The 16,329-nt window shown below is 45.2% G+C and overlaps 1 protein-coding gene across 13 annotated transcripts in view; it reads left to right on the forward strand.

Moving 5' to 3' along the window:
• The window catches only part of LOC119389290 (serine/arginine repetitive matrix protein 2), a 351,568-nt gene that overhangs the window by 31,685 nt on the left and 303,554 nt on the right, over positions 1 to 16,329 (forward strand). Inside the window, exon 1 of one of the 13 annotated variants that reach the window (XM_049414386.1) lies at positions 15,233 to 15,375. The exons of the other annotated variants lie outside the window; for them this stretch is intronic. Within the exon in view, the coding sequence (XP_049270343.1) occupies positions 15,248 to 15,375 (128 nt within the window). The 5' untranslated portion in view covers positions 15,233 to 15,247. Of the gene's footprint in view, positions 1 to 15,232; positions 15,376 to 16,329 lie in introns of those variants that run through there. 13 annotated transcript variants of the gene reach the window in all.

Consider the following 16,329-nt stretch of genomic DNA (forward strand, 5'->3'; position numbering starts at 1 on the left):
ACCAACGCATAACAGTTCCCAACAACGTTGTCTGGCACATTAGTTTTCCCGCTCCATGCAGTGAGAAGGGTGGCGATATGCCGGCCAGTTGGCGGTCGTGCAATACTGTCAAGAAAAACTCTGCATGTTAGCATGTTCTAAATTATGAGAGCGGAACATCATATATTATGTTTCCTTTGAGCCTCGTGAAACTATATCTCAAAGTGAATTGTCAGCCTTAAAGGGACACTAAAGGCAAATATTAAGTCGACGTTGATTGTTGAAATAGCGGTCCCGAAACCTCGTAGTGCTGCTTTTATGCCAAGGAAGTGCTTATTTTGAAATAAAATCACGTTTTTAGTGGTCCGCATCGCGTTAGCGCGCTTCAAATCTCCTGCCTGAAAATACGACTTTCATACGTCACTGCTGCCGTGTCCAACGTTGCCCGCTTTTACTGCGCGGCCGCCGACACTAGTAGCAGCCGAGCGGAAGTAGCGGGACCCACAGTAGCAACAACGGCGCTGCGGCAAAGACTTGCTCGGATGGGCACATTCAAAGCCTTCACCAAGTTGCGTTTGGTCTCGTAATCCTCAGTACAAAAGTGCAGCGAGCACACACACAGAGGTTTTGACTGTTTAGCACACTGGTGCAATGGCATGTCACTAAGCCACTTCGAGCGTAAGGGTTCATTCCGCGGCACCCAGTGAAAAGACACGCCGGTTTCCTTGCTGCAGCACTGGCGTTGTGCACCATTCGGGCATCCGGCAATATCACACGCATGCGGCATTTTGTCGAACTTTCTGTCAGAGCGACTTTCACGAGCGCGCAAAACACGCACGGCAGTACGCGATCCCGAAACTACCACTGAGACGGGCGAGGCGCAGTTCGGCGAAAACGGAACCTTTGAACAACGCGCGCCGTTCCCCATGGCAACGCCACGGAGGTTTTGTTTTCCATGAATCAAGCGGAAACGAACAAACAGCATTTTATTACGTCTTTTGATGCTCGGACTGTTCTTCTTTTACTGCTGCTAGTTTGGTTACTAGTGATTTATTGTAGGCCAACTTCCATACGTCATCGGGATCACTTCGAAAATGTCCCACTCGTGGTGCTCATCATGTGATACATTTAGCTTAATTTCTCGGTAAGTAGGGCACTGCTGTTGATAATATTGCCGTTTTAAAAGTTGTCATACATTGGGCTTTCACTCTGACATAAATTGTTATTTGCCTTTAGTGTCCCTTTAACTAGCTGCATTTGTACGAAAGGCATAGTCTGAATAAATACACTGACTCTATGACAACAGTTCATAAAGAGCTCACATAATATAAAGGGAATAAATCATTGCATAGAAACAATGAGACTGGGGTTTAAAAAAGTAGAGAAATGACGCCACACAGATTCAGACACCGAGAAACTTTTTGTTCAGGTCTACAAGAGGTCTATAAATTTAATTCTCTCAAGGTCGTCTCGTATGGTTAAAATGTGAAAGTTAACCTGACATCATGAAAAATACTTATGAAAGCCGTTTGGGTAGGCTAGGAAAATCAGTTGGCCGTTCACACGTATTATCATAACATCGTTGGCAAAATTAAAGCCGAATCAGGTAAGTGCCTCAGTCATGCTGGCCAACATTTTGACAGAAGGATTTGCCTCTGTCAAGGCAGCTGCGTCATCACAGGCGTGTTTGGTGCAATTGTGTGCTCGTTTTCTTGTCTTGCTGCTGATGTATGCAACCTGAGGAACAAAACTCGGAAGTAAATATTATACACTATTTAAGTCACCAGCATGGGCACAAGAAAGGCGCCTCGCTTCTGATGGTAGAAGGGGGGTTAGGGTTAGGGAGAAAGTCTGATGAAAATGCATATGCAGGGAAAGCACGCAAGTCGCGCTGGCGATAGACACGATAGCGGCGCCAATGGTTGCGTCACAGAAGACGGCAAGTTGTAGAGATATGGTCATATGTTTAACCTCATACCTAGACAGCCGTGGCAGCGGTGAGTTTTGCAAGCATTTTAGAAGGTTACTAACGACTGGCGGAGTGGACTAACTCTAGGAATGCGCAAGCTATGTCAGTTGGAACAACGAAGAGAATGCCCTACAGTCCTATACTAACATTAGGAATGCTAATAATGAACCGGCGAAGTGAGCAAAGAGCAAGATAATATATATAGTGTAGACATAGCCCGAAAGTTGTAATCTGTATGATTAAGCACAAGTGAAATAGCTAAACCAAGCGAAGAAAAATTTTAAGCAAACAACTACAGGCGTACGCATGTTGTAGAAGCTAATGTAAAACCACTCAATTCAGTAGGCAGCGTACATAGGTCTGTTCTCAAGCAGGCTTTTGTAGCAGTGGCGCGTTTGCAGATGGAGACACTCTACAGCTTAACTCTTTCGTTACCGCGCCTATTCAAATGGTTCAATTTGAACGATGCAATTCAAGTTTGAATTCTCACGCCGTCGTGCAGTTTACGGGCGTCTAGCGCCATCTAGGTAAGAAAGTGGGAAATGCACGAAGGGATCTGCGATGTTTTGCTTGTTTTTTGCTACGGAGAAGTTTTCTCTCGCTGCAAAAAGTTTCGGGTTGCTGCGCGCGCGCGTTGGCTTCGTCATGGCGTTCCCGAAAGACGACGAGTTTCTCGCGAATCCAGCGCATCAACAGTCGATTTTAAGGATGTAATCAGCAGCAGTGAGTCTGGAGAAGATATTGACTCATCAGATTTCAGCACCGATGAGGAGGATGCGTCAAGTCAAGGTTCTTGGCACGGGCGAAAGACATGTTCCTCCACCTCCAAAAAAGTCCGAACACAAGCTCCAGATGCAAGAAAAACGCCAAAATTGCAAGCTCTGCTATGACAAACGAAAGACACAGATGAAAACGGCAGTTTTGTGTCAGCCATGCGGCGGCGTTTATCTTTGTTTCATCCCGACGAGGGACTGCTTTCGAGAATGGCACGAGACGCACCCTCACTAACTTTCTTTTTCGTGGGAAGAACAGTTTTTAGCAATAATTTTTGAAACTTGTACAACCTTTATACAACATAAGAAGCTACAAATTGTATATCTTGAATTTTTTAACCTCATTATTTTTTAAGTTATCCTCTTTTTAAAGTGTTAAATGATTAATCACTGTATAAACTTTTCTTTATTAACATTTTTTTCATTAATATGTGTAATAAATATATGTACAACAATTATGTTATTGGGCAGAGCGTTCTTTTAGCTACATTTTGCTACCAAACAATGTACATAAGGCGTTAGTATCTAGCCGGAAAAAACTATTTTTCACACCTAGTCAAAATGGCCCCTTTTCCCGTGGTAGCGACAGAGTTAAAGTCCAGCCATCGTGGCTCCGCTGCCAATTCATCCAAAATCTCCTCAGGTGATAGAGGAACTTCTCGGTAAATATTTAGCAACGCTAGACCGTTTAACCTAAGTTCCCCAGTCGTGTTGCGAAGATAGGTTTTAAGACGTCTCAGAGTTGAGAAGGACCTCTCACTTGTAGAAGTCGTTACTCGGAGAGTAGCCATAATTTGAAGAAGTTTTCGGATCACAGGAAAAAATACCAGGCGAGGAGGACTCCAGGGCTTCCAAAGGACCCATTGGGTGTTTTTCAAGCCGCTGAAGCTTTCCGTACCAGAGATGTAGCTCCCCCACAGCAGATGACACGGAGTCCCCGACATCAGTATGGTAGCTCTCACAGAGAATGCGCATTGCATTCTCGTTGTCCTTGCTCCGTAACGGGCTGAATGAAGAAGGAAGGAGAACTTTAAATTAGGGGTGTGCGAATATTCGAGTTTCGAATTCGAATCGAATAATACCTAACCGAATAATTCGATTCGACTTTCGAATAGCCAGTATTCGAAGTTTCGAATAATTCGAAAGGACGAATGTTAAAACGCGACAAAGGCCACTGGTGCAACTTAGTTTGAGTGAAGGGGCTAAAACTGATGCTAACGTCCTTACAATAGGCCTTTTGTTGAAACTTTCACAGATATCCTGCTTTAAAAGTGAGCGCATGGTTATTTTAAAGTATAATATGTCATTTCCACACGAGAAAAAAAAAAAGAACAGGTGTGAAAACTGTCAAGCCGTTGCCAACATCGCGTCCGAAACGAAGGCACGGACTTCTTGCGTAGTTCGGTCGTGCAGGCTGCAAGCACCATAAAACTTCCCGACTTTGGCCCGCAAAATCCTCGGTGATTGGCTTCATATGTGAAAGTTTGTTCACGCTGTGCAGTCGCCACTGCTGCACCACCGAGCAGGGAGCAGCACTTTATCCATGTATCGTGGAAATCGCTTTGTGATGCCTTCCCACTCCTGCTACCGCAGATGCCCTTTCAGCGCATGTTTTCAACCGCAGGAAACAACGTAACATCACGGCGAGAGAGCCTGAAGACACGTCATGTCGAACAGCTTGTGTTTCTGCATGACTATTTGTGGTCTTTCGGTAGTAGTCACTCACCGCCTTATGTGCTCGAGGACATGGTCAGCTTTCATTGCTTTGTTTTTTCTTTCAATTTTCAATAAAATCTTTTGTATTCAATATTCGATATTTTTGGTCACTATCCGGCACTATTCGATTTGAATTCGATTCGAGATAAAATTTCACTATTCGCACATCCCTACTTTAAATTGAGTAAGAATGCTCTTGTGCTTCATGAATCTCTCATCGATTTGTTCTGTGAAAGCTTCGAGAAATGGAAGGAATGCACAACGACAGAAGTACTCCTCCGGTGTCGACGAAGGCACATTTGAGCGCATCCTTTGCTGACCAACGATCCTTGGCATTTCAATAACCAAGCCAACCTCTTCACAAACTGACGTAATATGTTCAGAAAGTTCATGAAATACCTCGTGAGCTCGGGATCTAAGGTTACGTGCAGTAAACAAAACGTCATCAGCCAATGTGAGAGCGGATGAAAGATCCATGTTTACAGTTTGCAAGTATTTGCTTAACGGCAAGCTTATGGAGAAAATTTTTTCCGCCACAAAAAGACACACAAGAAATTCGTTTCTCTCCGAAGCGCACAGTAGGATTTGAGCGTTCGACGAAGATTCCTGATCACTCCAGCTGTCGCTAATGTTTTGGAGAGTAGACAAAATGGGGTGGAGAATATTTACAAACACATTGAGAGCATCGTGTCTCTGAACCTGTCGTGTTGGACAGAGCGACTTCAAGCGCGTCAAGCGAGCTGTTGGTATTAACTTTTCAATTTGGTCACCTAGAGCAGCTTGGCGTTTTGGACTCGCATGAAAAAACTCACAAACTTTCGCCACGGTTCCCATGCAATTTCTAATCTAAGGCACAGAGCACGCACTTGACAGACCTAAATTCAGGCTGTGAGAGGCACAGTGAACATAAATGGCGTTAGCACACTGCTGTCGGACGTGTGCTTGAACGCCATTGTAAGCACCACTCATTGAGGCTGCACCGTCATACCCTTGAGCTCTGATGTACTCGGTTGCAATGCCTATATCATTTAAGCTTTTTAAAATTCTATCGGCCATGCCCCTTCCCATTCGGTCAGTAACAGGAACAAACTGCAGAAATTTCCTGAATTTCAATTTTTTCCATATCCACGTAGCGTGCGCAAAGCAAAAGCTGCTCAACGCCGGCTATATCGGCTGTGTCATCAGCCAATACTGCAAAGCATTTAGCAGCATTCACTTTAGAAACTAGCTCTCGCAGAATAATGCTATTACATGCTGAAATAATCTCATTTTGTATTCTCCGACTCGTGTAAGTTGCATTAGTGCCACATTATTCTAGGCGACTCTTTAGAGAATCATCGCTGTTGCAGGTGCGCAACCTAAGCAGGGCCTTGCAATTTCCTTCGTTCTCTACAGGCTCACGCGACAAATCTATTCGCCCGCCATCTCTATGACCTCGAAGAGCAACTCCCTGCCTTCTGCACCAAACTACCGTTGTAATAACAGGAGTCAGGTTTTTTCTGTTTTTGGCTATTTGCTCTCTTAGCCCGCGGTCAAGGTCCTGGTCAATAGGGTTCTTCTTGCCTTCTAAAATTTCTAGAAAATTGTCTACACCAAGGACGCTGTTTCTGTGAGACGACCTTTTTTCATGCTCGTTAAAAGCCTCAATCGCATTCTTCCAGTTGTCGAACTTTGACATCACAAGTTTGCCAGAGGGCAAGCCTCGCGCACCGACCCCAGATGGAGCGAAAAGGACGTAATAGTTACAAAAGGCGCCGTTCTCCTTTTTTGAATAGACGAGCCAGTTCCATCGCTGCAGCCATGGGTACTGAAACTTCAAATTCCTTGTTCCCGTTGGCCTGAATGGAAAGTTTGCGGCAGGCGTCTACGCGCTCGTCAGTAGCTCCTTTCTCTTGACATTGGTAACCTACAAAAGATTTCTGTAATTAATGTAGAGGCGTTAACCAGAAATGCTCACAATTGCAGGGTCAAGGCTTGAATCCCTTATTCTGTGTTATCATAGCACAATATGTTTATTTAAAAAGAGGCTACGAAAAAGATTGCTTTTATACACAAAGTTTTTGTCGCTTAGATTAGGAAGTAACAAGCACCACTATGAGACGTGTACACATAAACATTAATTCTTAGACAGCAAATATGCATATTGAACATGTTACTAAAGTTTGTTCATTCCCTTCCAAACTAATAGTCTGAGGGCACTAGGGGTCGTTTGTTTTTTGCTAGGAAATAACAAATCGACACCTTCAATTCGATCTCGAAAATTTCATAAACTCTGGGGTTTTACATGCTAAACCACGATGGGATCTTGAGGCACACCGTAGAGGAGGGCTCCAGAAATTTCGGCCACCTATGTGGCTCTAGTTTGTGTGCTTTTTTAACATTGCGCATGAATTATTTATTCATTTCATGGGCGCTCCACAATATAAAAAAGCAGCTGCAGTTTTAAACTGTGTAGAAATGTGCCATCCTTCTTCTGTAATTTTTTCTTTTCGATGTTCTTTAAGCGCTGGAAATGCACGAAAAGTCAGTTTACAACTAGCCGAGCTATCATTTTTAAGTAATGCCCCTTCAGCTACTCATAAACAGTGAAATCCACGTGAGAATTTATAAGAGCATAAAACGGTAAGGCGTCACGAACATCCTCCGAATTTGCCATGGTCTACAAAGGCTGCGAGGCAAATCTGACAACCCTCAGACTCCGCAGGAATGGCTACAGCCATGCACATGTGACATAAGCAGAATAGGTCTTATGGCTTTCCCCATTTCACTCGTTATTCTAGACTGTAGTTAACATATAGCTTAATGATTGATTCGATTTCAGTTTGTACCTGGCGCTTCAGGAAGACAAACGGAACAAAATACATGGCTGAACCCACGACACATTTCCCTGTATGTGAAGTGAGGGACAGAACATGCTTACAACTGGAAAAGCATCCCAACTTCATAAACCCATTTTGAACAGAAACCAAGCAATGGCATCGGATCGAATAAAACAAGTGACATTATGCAAAGAGCTAAAATCTAGCAACTAGAATCAGCCTAATTTTTCAAATAGGACCTCAGTGTAATTTGAACATATTGCGATAATCAAATAATCCTGAACCTCAAGAATTTATTTTTACGAGCTGGTAATTCGAACAAAAAATATAGATGTCGGAATTGATGAGATTGGTCCGCGTAAATCCACTAAATAAGGAGAAGCAATTAAGGAATGGAAAATGAGATAGCTTCCCAATCATTAGAGTGCCCCCAAACAACCTGCGTACGCAAGCTACTGCGTTCTCTTGTACTCGCCTTGGGGGCAGCTGCAGGCGAACAAAAAAAAAAACAAAAAACAAAAAAAAAAACGGGCCGAGTACAAAACAGTACATACCATAGATTTCTTAGATGTCTCATTTTCCAATCTTTAATATCGGAAGCCGGGAAGCTGCATGTAATCAACCACCTGCCAAAGGGAAATTTTGTATTTCCGTTTGGCAGGTTGCTTTGTCATTCGGTGCATACTGTAAGTTTTGCCAATGTAACAAATACCAAACTGTCTGCATGTTTTGCAGGATAAACTCAATACATATGAGTTACGCATGCAAAAGACCAATATTTAGCAGTTAAAGATTGCCGATAGCTGATTGTTGTCGAGTTGTGCCGCTGTAAGAATGAATTTTCGAGATATCGAAACGGCGGTTGTTGCCATATACAGAAAAACACGCAATAGTAATTAAGTGGCCTATTAACCCCGAGAACGAACACTGGCGGCGCAGCACTCGCGCCGATGTGACGTCACGGAAAGGACTCGCTTGCTCCGCGGCCGAGGATCGCCTTTTTCTGCGCCCGCCGCCTACCCGCTCTTTCGCGATACGGTGGTGATTACTGCTCATTCTTGCGATGCAAATCACTCACGGGAGAAGGTAGAAGTTTACACTGCTAGCGAAAGTTTAGTAAGCTGCAGAAAGTTTGGATAATATAGCTTATAATGGGCGAATTCCCGCCCGAACGGAAGCTTCACCGTGAAAATGGTCATGCAGGAGAGCAAGACATTCGTTGTTTTCACCGCGTACTCTAAGACATCTGTGCTAAAAAATTTATGCTAATGGTTCTAACTTCATTACAACGTGGCGTAGACTCCACGGTTAGAACATGCGTCCCGAAGATTACAAATTAAATTAGGACGTTTTCAATTCACTAACTACGTTGCGGCTTATCGTACAAGTTATGTATGCCTTTGCAGAATATCTAGGTGACTTGACAGAATTGCGCTTTCTGCTACAGAAGACTTTATATGAATCTGTCTATCGTAAAGAATCACTTAATACATCCGGGAAATTAAACAAAATAATACTGCCCCGCACACAATGGTTTCGGAAATTCTGAGGTGTTAGTATACTTGGATTTATGTAAACATTTCTTCTCAACACTCGTCTGGGATTATGTGGCCTTATACCCTGATTTGCGTGAACTGCTGATCTGATCGACCGCCGGGTCACGAGCGGTAATGTTAAATTCTCGTGGGAGCACTGTTGATAACAATCGTCTGCAAAACAAACGCCTGAAAGTCGAAATGAGCGTTTTGAACTGTTTCACTCTCAGTGGCGTGGCCCAAGTATTAATTGAACGTCCTTCGCCTTAATGAGTCAATTAATGGTCTCGCACGTCATGTCCACATAAAGGTTCACGATGCTCAGGGGTATATCAAATGCAAAAAAAAATTAATTTACGAGCTGGCTATCTAAACTAGTACTTATACAAGTGTACAGCGCCGTTGCTACGATGCTGCATGAAGACACAATCTGACAGCAATAAGGAGTTTCCGCAATTAACCTCAACTTTTTTATGTTGTCAAATGAAGCTCCGAAATTATTGCGAGAAAAACGTGAAACTAAACAACATGATGAGTGAGCGAGTACACAAGAAAAACAAACTCAACAACTGCGGCAGTATTCTCGGGCGAGCGCTTTCGAGATATTTTGCGAAGCTCAATACTGCATGCGCTTTCCTAATCGTGCGCAGGGCTTGGCACACCGGCAAGAACGCCGTCCGCCGATCGCGGATGCGTCCGATGCAAATAACACTTGTGGAGGCGAAGCCATGGACGAAGGAAAACTCAGGAGAGGCCCTATCGTATCCCAATGCATTGCAAAAAGTGTGGCGGAAGTGACGTCAGATTTATGGGGCAAACAAACCGGTATGGGGCAAACAAAACAGCAGACGCCCGCGGCGTGCTCTCCGCGGTGGTTCGCTTCTGCTCAGATTTGTAGTCCCGGCGTAAACTTAGCGCGTATTGTGCGGTTTGCACGTAGTAAAACGTTGCAAGCAGACGTTTACCAGGCTGTTCGTGCGTGGCAGGCCCGAGCGAGCGCTTTTGTGCAACAGTACAGAAAGTACCGGTACGTGCCGTAATCAAAAACATTCAGCCCCTGCATCATCGTATTCGAACTCACCTAGCAGTGACTTACGCGTTCTACTGGGCGTTAGATCTCTCTTTTCCGTTCTCGTAGCCCGATTTCCCGATCTATTGCCCGATTAGCGGTTGCAGCGCAACGCCAACCTATAGTTGACGTAACTTCACGTCGAAAAGAGGACACCGCTGAATTGTATAGGGGTCATTCCACGCCAACTGTCCCAGCCGGGGCGCTCGACAAAAATCGACTTCTCTGGAAAAAATTGAGAAAATTACACACATATACCCATTAGTCCTGCGGTATTCTCCTAAAATATTTTGCGCGGCAAAAATTTTTCGGACACGTGAGCGCCATTTGAACTTCTCGATATGGTGGAAAACCAGGTAAGAAAGAAAAATTCGCTATAAATGGACCGTTTCACGCATTCATTCGAAACTTGCTTGTTTGTGTTTTAAGAGCATCGCGCTTGTATTATAGGACAGTTGCTTAGAGTAGCTTTATGTTTTTCACTCCTTGGCGCGTAGGTAAAATTGGGTAAATTGCAGCGTTTTCGGGAATTTTTTTACAAAAGACGACTCTAGATCAAATACATCAATTACTTTTATAGAACTTTCCATAAAACGTACTATTGCCTAAAATTCTTGTTATGCCTGTGTGCGGCGCACAGGCTTTAAAATAAAATCCTGAACTTGGAGAAAACGCTACATTGGCCTATGTTCAGACGTCTGTAGCACCCTAAGGTGGTCCAAGCAAAAATAAGCAGAAAAGCGCATACGATTGAGAATCATAACAACTTCGTCCACAGAAAGTTTAATCGAAGTAGTTTTTGTTTTAGTGAAGTAAAACTTTTTTGAAGTTTAGTCCCACCATTGCATTATTTTGCTATGGGGGCAGTACAAACCGACTGAATTTACTGCATAAAAAAAAGAGGTAATGTATTCGTAGCACATGGTCTTCAGCTCCTTTTGTTAGTACTTTATGATGTATATTACATATCAAGAAGACGATGAACAGAGGTAAAAGTATAACAATACCATTGGCTTAGATGCCAAAATTCCCCCAATAATGAATCGCGTTACGTATTGCATTGTTTACGCACACCGGAGGCGGAGGAAGCGGCGCCGGACAACTACGCCACATAAATAGGCTGTTGGGATTTCATAACAGCTGTAAAACAGTGCATGTTACCAGACTGACAAATTCTACTTTAACCAAAATCTGTTGCCTGCAACCATCCAAATAAGGATGTGAAAAATAGCTTGGCATATCACGTCCGTAGTGTCGCGGTCGACGGACGGAATGCGTGAATACGCGGCGCGTTGTCACATCATGTGCCCTTCGTCGCGGAATACTTAGATGCGCTCCATTTGGACCCGCTATAAATGACCACGCTCACGCCTCCTTTCTCCGATTTACATGATCTTTGAGGCTTAACTTATTTTGACGCCAAATGATTCTCAGAGCCGCATGCAATAAGTAACGCGATTCATTATTGGGGAATTTCGGCACCTAAGCCAATGGTATTGTTATATTTTTACCTTTGTTTATCGTCTTCTTGATATGTAATATACATCATAAAGTACTAACAAAAGGAGCTGAAAACCATGTGCTACGAATACATTACCTCTTTTTTTTATGCAGTAAATTCAGTCGGTTTGTACTGCCCCCATAGCAAAATAATGCAATGGTGGGACTAAACTTCAAAAAAGTTTTTCTTCACTAAAACAAAAACTACTTCGATTAAACTTTCTGTGGATGAAGTTGTTATGATTCTCAATCGTATGCGCTTTTCTACTTATTTTTTCTTGGACCACCTTAGGCTGCTACAGACGTCTGAACATAGGCCAATGTAGCGTTTTTTTTCAAGTTCAGGATTTTATTTTAAAGCCTGTGCGCCGCACACAGGCATAACAAGAATTTTAGGCAATAGTACGTTTTATGGAGAGTTCTATAAAAATAATTGATGTATTTGATCTACAGTCGTCTTTTGTAAAAAATTCCCGAAAACGCTGCAATTTACCCAATTTTACCTATGCGCCAAGGTGTGAAAAACATAAAGCTACTCTAAGCAACTGTCCTATAATACAAGCGCGATGCTCTTAAAACACAAAAAAGCAAGTTTCGAATGAATGTGTGAAACGGTCCATTTATAGCGAATTTTTCTTTCGTACCTGGTTTTCCACCATATCGAGAAGTTCAAATGGCGCTCACGTGCCCGAAAAATTTTTGCCGCGCAAAATATTTTAGGAGAATACCGCAGGACTAATGGGTATATGTGTGTAATTTTCTCAATTTTTTCCAGAGAAGTCGATTTTTGTCGAGCGCCCAGACTGGGACAGTTGGCATGGAATGACCCATAGGCGATCGTGCACGTAAAGTTTGTAATTCCAGTGCGCACACAACACAAGCACGCAGCGAGCGCACACCGAACAATACATACATCACGTAGTCCGATAATAACAACAAAAGTTTATTGCCCTTTCGTTGAACGACACAGCCCCTAAAACGTACGATGCCTTCAGCGCATGTTATGTACGGCGCGTCAGACGCCAAAAACAAAAGTTCACATGAGTTCTGAGTTGACAGAATGAGTAACAAGCAACAGAGCGCACATCCGAGAGCTTCGCACGCAAATACCATGCCTTAGTGATCAGCAACGAAGCGAACGTATACGTACACATGAAAAGTGACACCCGGTACTGTCCGCAGTGCACGCGATTTGCACCGGGTATACGCAACAGCTGGGCATTGCGTAGCTTTCCTAAAGAACACACACAAAGAGCAGCATGCGTGAATCGACTACACCGCTCGCACGGCGAAAAACAAACAAACAAACAAACAAACAAACAAAAAGGCTGCAAAGTTTCGCGATGCGCGCATGCGCTTGCAAACGTCGCGACGGAAATCGCGAAATGTTTCGCTGCGCCTTCGCTAGGAGGCAATGCGGGTGTTTGCGATGTGGAGGCTTCACGAATGTGACGTCAGGGCCTCTCCTTAGTTTTTCCTTCCTCCATGGGCGAAGCCATCATATTTTTTAAAGGAATCGCCCGTGCACAACGCAACCTAATAATGTGAATAAGGTGTCTTGCGTGTCAATACCGCGATATGATTGTGAGACACGCTGCAGATTAATTTTGATTGCCTCGAATTCTTTAACGTGCTCATGTATCTAAGCAGAGGAATGTTGCTTTTTACACCCGTCGGAATGCGGCTGCTGTGGACGGGAATCAGACCCATCCCCGAAGTTAGCAGCGCGACACAACAAACCTCATCACCCCTTTCAAAGTGTGCACGACGGCGCGCGGGCGTCGAAGAGTCCTTGCCGTGACGTCATCCACACCTCCCGCCAAGCGACGCCACCCCAGCTTCTCGGGGCTAATAGTAGATAGAATCATCTGTCTCATTGCACTTGAATGAATGCATACCTGGTACTACTGCGCCAGTTTCTACACTCTGTAAATATTGATTATATATAGACATTATGTACAGTTCAATGCAGCACACATACAATTCTCATATCATGGGTAAAGTGCATTATAGCCACACTTACCGGCTTGCTGGCGTAGATCCCCAGGTCATTTGGGTGCGCATGTTCGTCGAATCCTCGGTGAGGACTTGCTGACCGATGGATTCATCTGACGACGATATCTGATCAGTCACCGGTTCCTGGAATTTGGCATTGCGGCGTTGTTGCTGCATCTCTTGAATCCGCGCACGGACTCTTTTTGGGGAAGTAAGCGAGCAGCGTGTTCGACTGGCGCTTCAGCGAGGAGGCTTTGGCGAGGTAGCTCATTGTCGACGCTGATTCGCTCAGCAGACACAAAAAGAAGTTCCAGCAAGCGAACTAAACGTAGGTGTGGGTGCACACCAAACTTTATAGCTTCTGTCGGCTATAAAAAGAAGAAATGGTAAAGAGAGAGAGATGTTTATTAAAGGGGTACTGACACAAAATTTCGCGGCCGAGATAGCCTGCTGGATCGATTCCCGTGTACGTGCGTGTACCATCTGCAAAATATCGGCAGCGAATAAAGCTTGGAAGATATTTTATATGAATTTTGAAGTTCGTGAGCACGATCCAGCATTATAGGCCGCACCTAGTGCATTGACACCCTCGGAGGTGACCCGAGGTGACCCCCCTACTTCCCCTACGTAACCGTTGCAGCCGGTACTGGTTACGATGACGTCGTAGCCGCCATTTCTGTTTTGACGCGCTTCCCGACGAATCGCTCCTCGCCAGCGGGTCAAACATGAAATGATTCGCCACGTCGAAAATTCCTTCGATCCCCGCCGCAAGAAAATCGTCGCCGTCAGACGACGATGAGCCCGACGACAACAGACCGCGCGGAAATGCGTCACTGTTCTGTGTGCTCACGTGACCGAGCGTATCACTCGCCAGGTGGTGATAGTTGCACCCGGCGGCTTGCCGTTTTTGGAGCTCTGTCAAACCGAAACTGAGGCTGTGTCGGTAATGAGGAGCTTGTAATTAATTATCTGTCGCGCGCTGCAGCAAACGATGTGCTGTGTTATGACTAACAGGCCCCCAGCAACACATTGCAGCAAAAAAACGCGGGGCGAAAATTTTTGTGTCAGGATTCCTTTAACTTCTAAAGGAAAAAATTGTAGCGAAAAGCAACACTCGGGCAGACAGAGAGGACGGGACTGGCGCTAACTTCCAACTGTATTATAAAGGCCCGAACACACATACGCGCGTTGCAGCGCGTCAGCGCGTGACTTTTTGACGCGGCGTCGCGCCCTCTCCCTGTGGAGAGGAAGGGCGCGCAGCTTCGCGTAGCCGCGCGCCAGTCCCGTCCTCTCTCTGTCCGTGTGTTGCTTTGCGCTACAATTTTTTCCTTGAGAAGTCATGAACCAACTAGCCCAACAAAACGTTTTTCTAAGCGTCTTAACCCCCGCTATCTCGCTCAAATGTTGCCTTACGCGGGATTTAGCGAGAGCAGAAGCATGTACTCAGTCGACAACGCTGGGCGAGTAGCATAATTAATAAACAGCGCAAAGGACAGAGAAATCTTTGTCTTGATCCATGGTTTCGCCAAAACGCTCTGGCGGGCAGGCACCTGCGCAATGTTTCTATTACGGAAAAGAAAGGAAAACGTTCCTGGCATCTACGACACAGTCGATGAGGCGAGTGCTGCTGAAGGCGGCCGAACGGAGAAGCCAATATGCGCCCTAGCGGCATTGATTTGTTGGAGAGCGCATGCGCGGCGTGTCCCCGAATTGGCTCGTTAGGGTCTCGCCGAGTGGCCCTCTCCTGCCAACGCGGTCGGCTTCCCCGGCCACCATCGCGGCCGACATGTGACGCCTCGCCGTCGGGTCTGGCGCTGGCCCAGGCCATTGAAACCAAGTCTTCCACTACAGTCTTCCATCGTCGTTGTTGTCGTTGTTGTTGTTGTTGTGACATGCCTCGAGCCGAGTTTAGTGCACAGCCGGAGCTGTTCCGCCGGTTGTGGGAGGTCGCTGTGCGAGCCGCCCTGACGCAGCCGCGGCCGCGCCGGCAGCAGCACCACCTATTGCGCAGCGTTGTCAGGTGAGGAGCCACACGTGGCCGTTGTTGTCGTCCCATCTCCTGCTAGACGCAGCAAACACAGGTATCCTGGCAGCTGTCGCATATTTTCTGTGCTTTTTACTAAGGGACTGCCGGCCAGAGGAGCACTGTGATCTGTGGTACCCATTTTAACCACGTTGAAGAATGGAGATTGTCTAGGAGGAGGTCATCTTATCACGGCTACGTCTCTTGGCGGGCTTGCAGGCCAGCGCTTTACTTTAACGCATTTTTCAGTGACCTTGCCGGCAAAGCCTTGTATGCAACGCCTAACAGTTTCGGAAAAGAACGAGAGAATCGCACATTGGAAAATTTGGCAACTGGCATCATTAGGGCGGTCCGTAAAGAAAAAAAAATCCCGTGAGATTACATAGGGCTCCACGGAAGCTAAACGGGAAACACTGGTGTATATTGAATAGCGAACCAAATCCACGACGACATACCAAGTGCGTCGGGGCTCGAACCCTCGACCTTGCATGTATATACGGGTTCGAGTCGAGAATCTTCCAACTGTTGAAGGGTATGTAATCGTACTGATTAAATGTGTACCGACACGAAATCTGTTTTTTTTGCTCTTAATCAGTGGCTATTGACTCGTTCATCGCGGCAAAGAAACTCGTTTGCTCCTGCGGGATGCGAATGCTTAATTATATGCTTTTATGTTACGACTGGTGGCAGTTTAGATTTCGAAGAGCACTTGGCGGCCTCGTGACGTACCCGGGCAGCTCGTGAGCAAATACTATCACGTGATGGTTAGTACCACTGACGTCACTGACTTATGACTTATCAACTGATGAATCGTCAAACCACGGCGCTTAGGGGCCTGGAAGAGTAAAATTGGGGGCGCTTAAGCGTCGCCTTTGAGTTGAACGCGACAGCGATATCCTGCCCCTAGTGCGACCACTTAGTGCATACTTCTTATTGTATGTTGTTACTCGA

This window comes from Rhipicephalus sanguineus, chromosome 4, assembly GCF_013339695.2.
Source record: "Rhipicephalus sanguineus isolate Rsan-2018 chromosome 4, BIME_Rsan_1.4, whole genome shotgun sequence".
In the NCBI taxonomy this organism is placed as follows: Eukaryota; Metazoa; Arthropoda; class Arachnida; order Ixodida; family Ixodidae; genus Rhipicephalus; species Rhipicephalus sanguineus.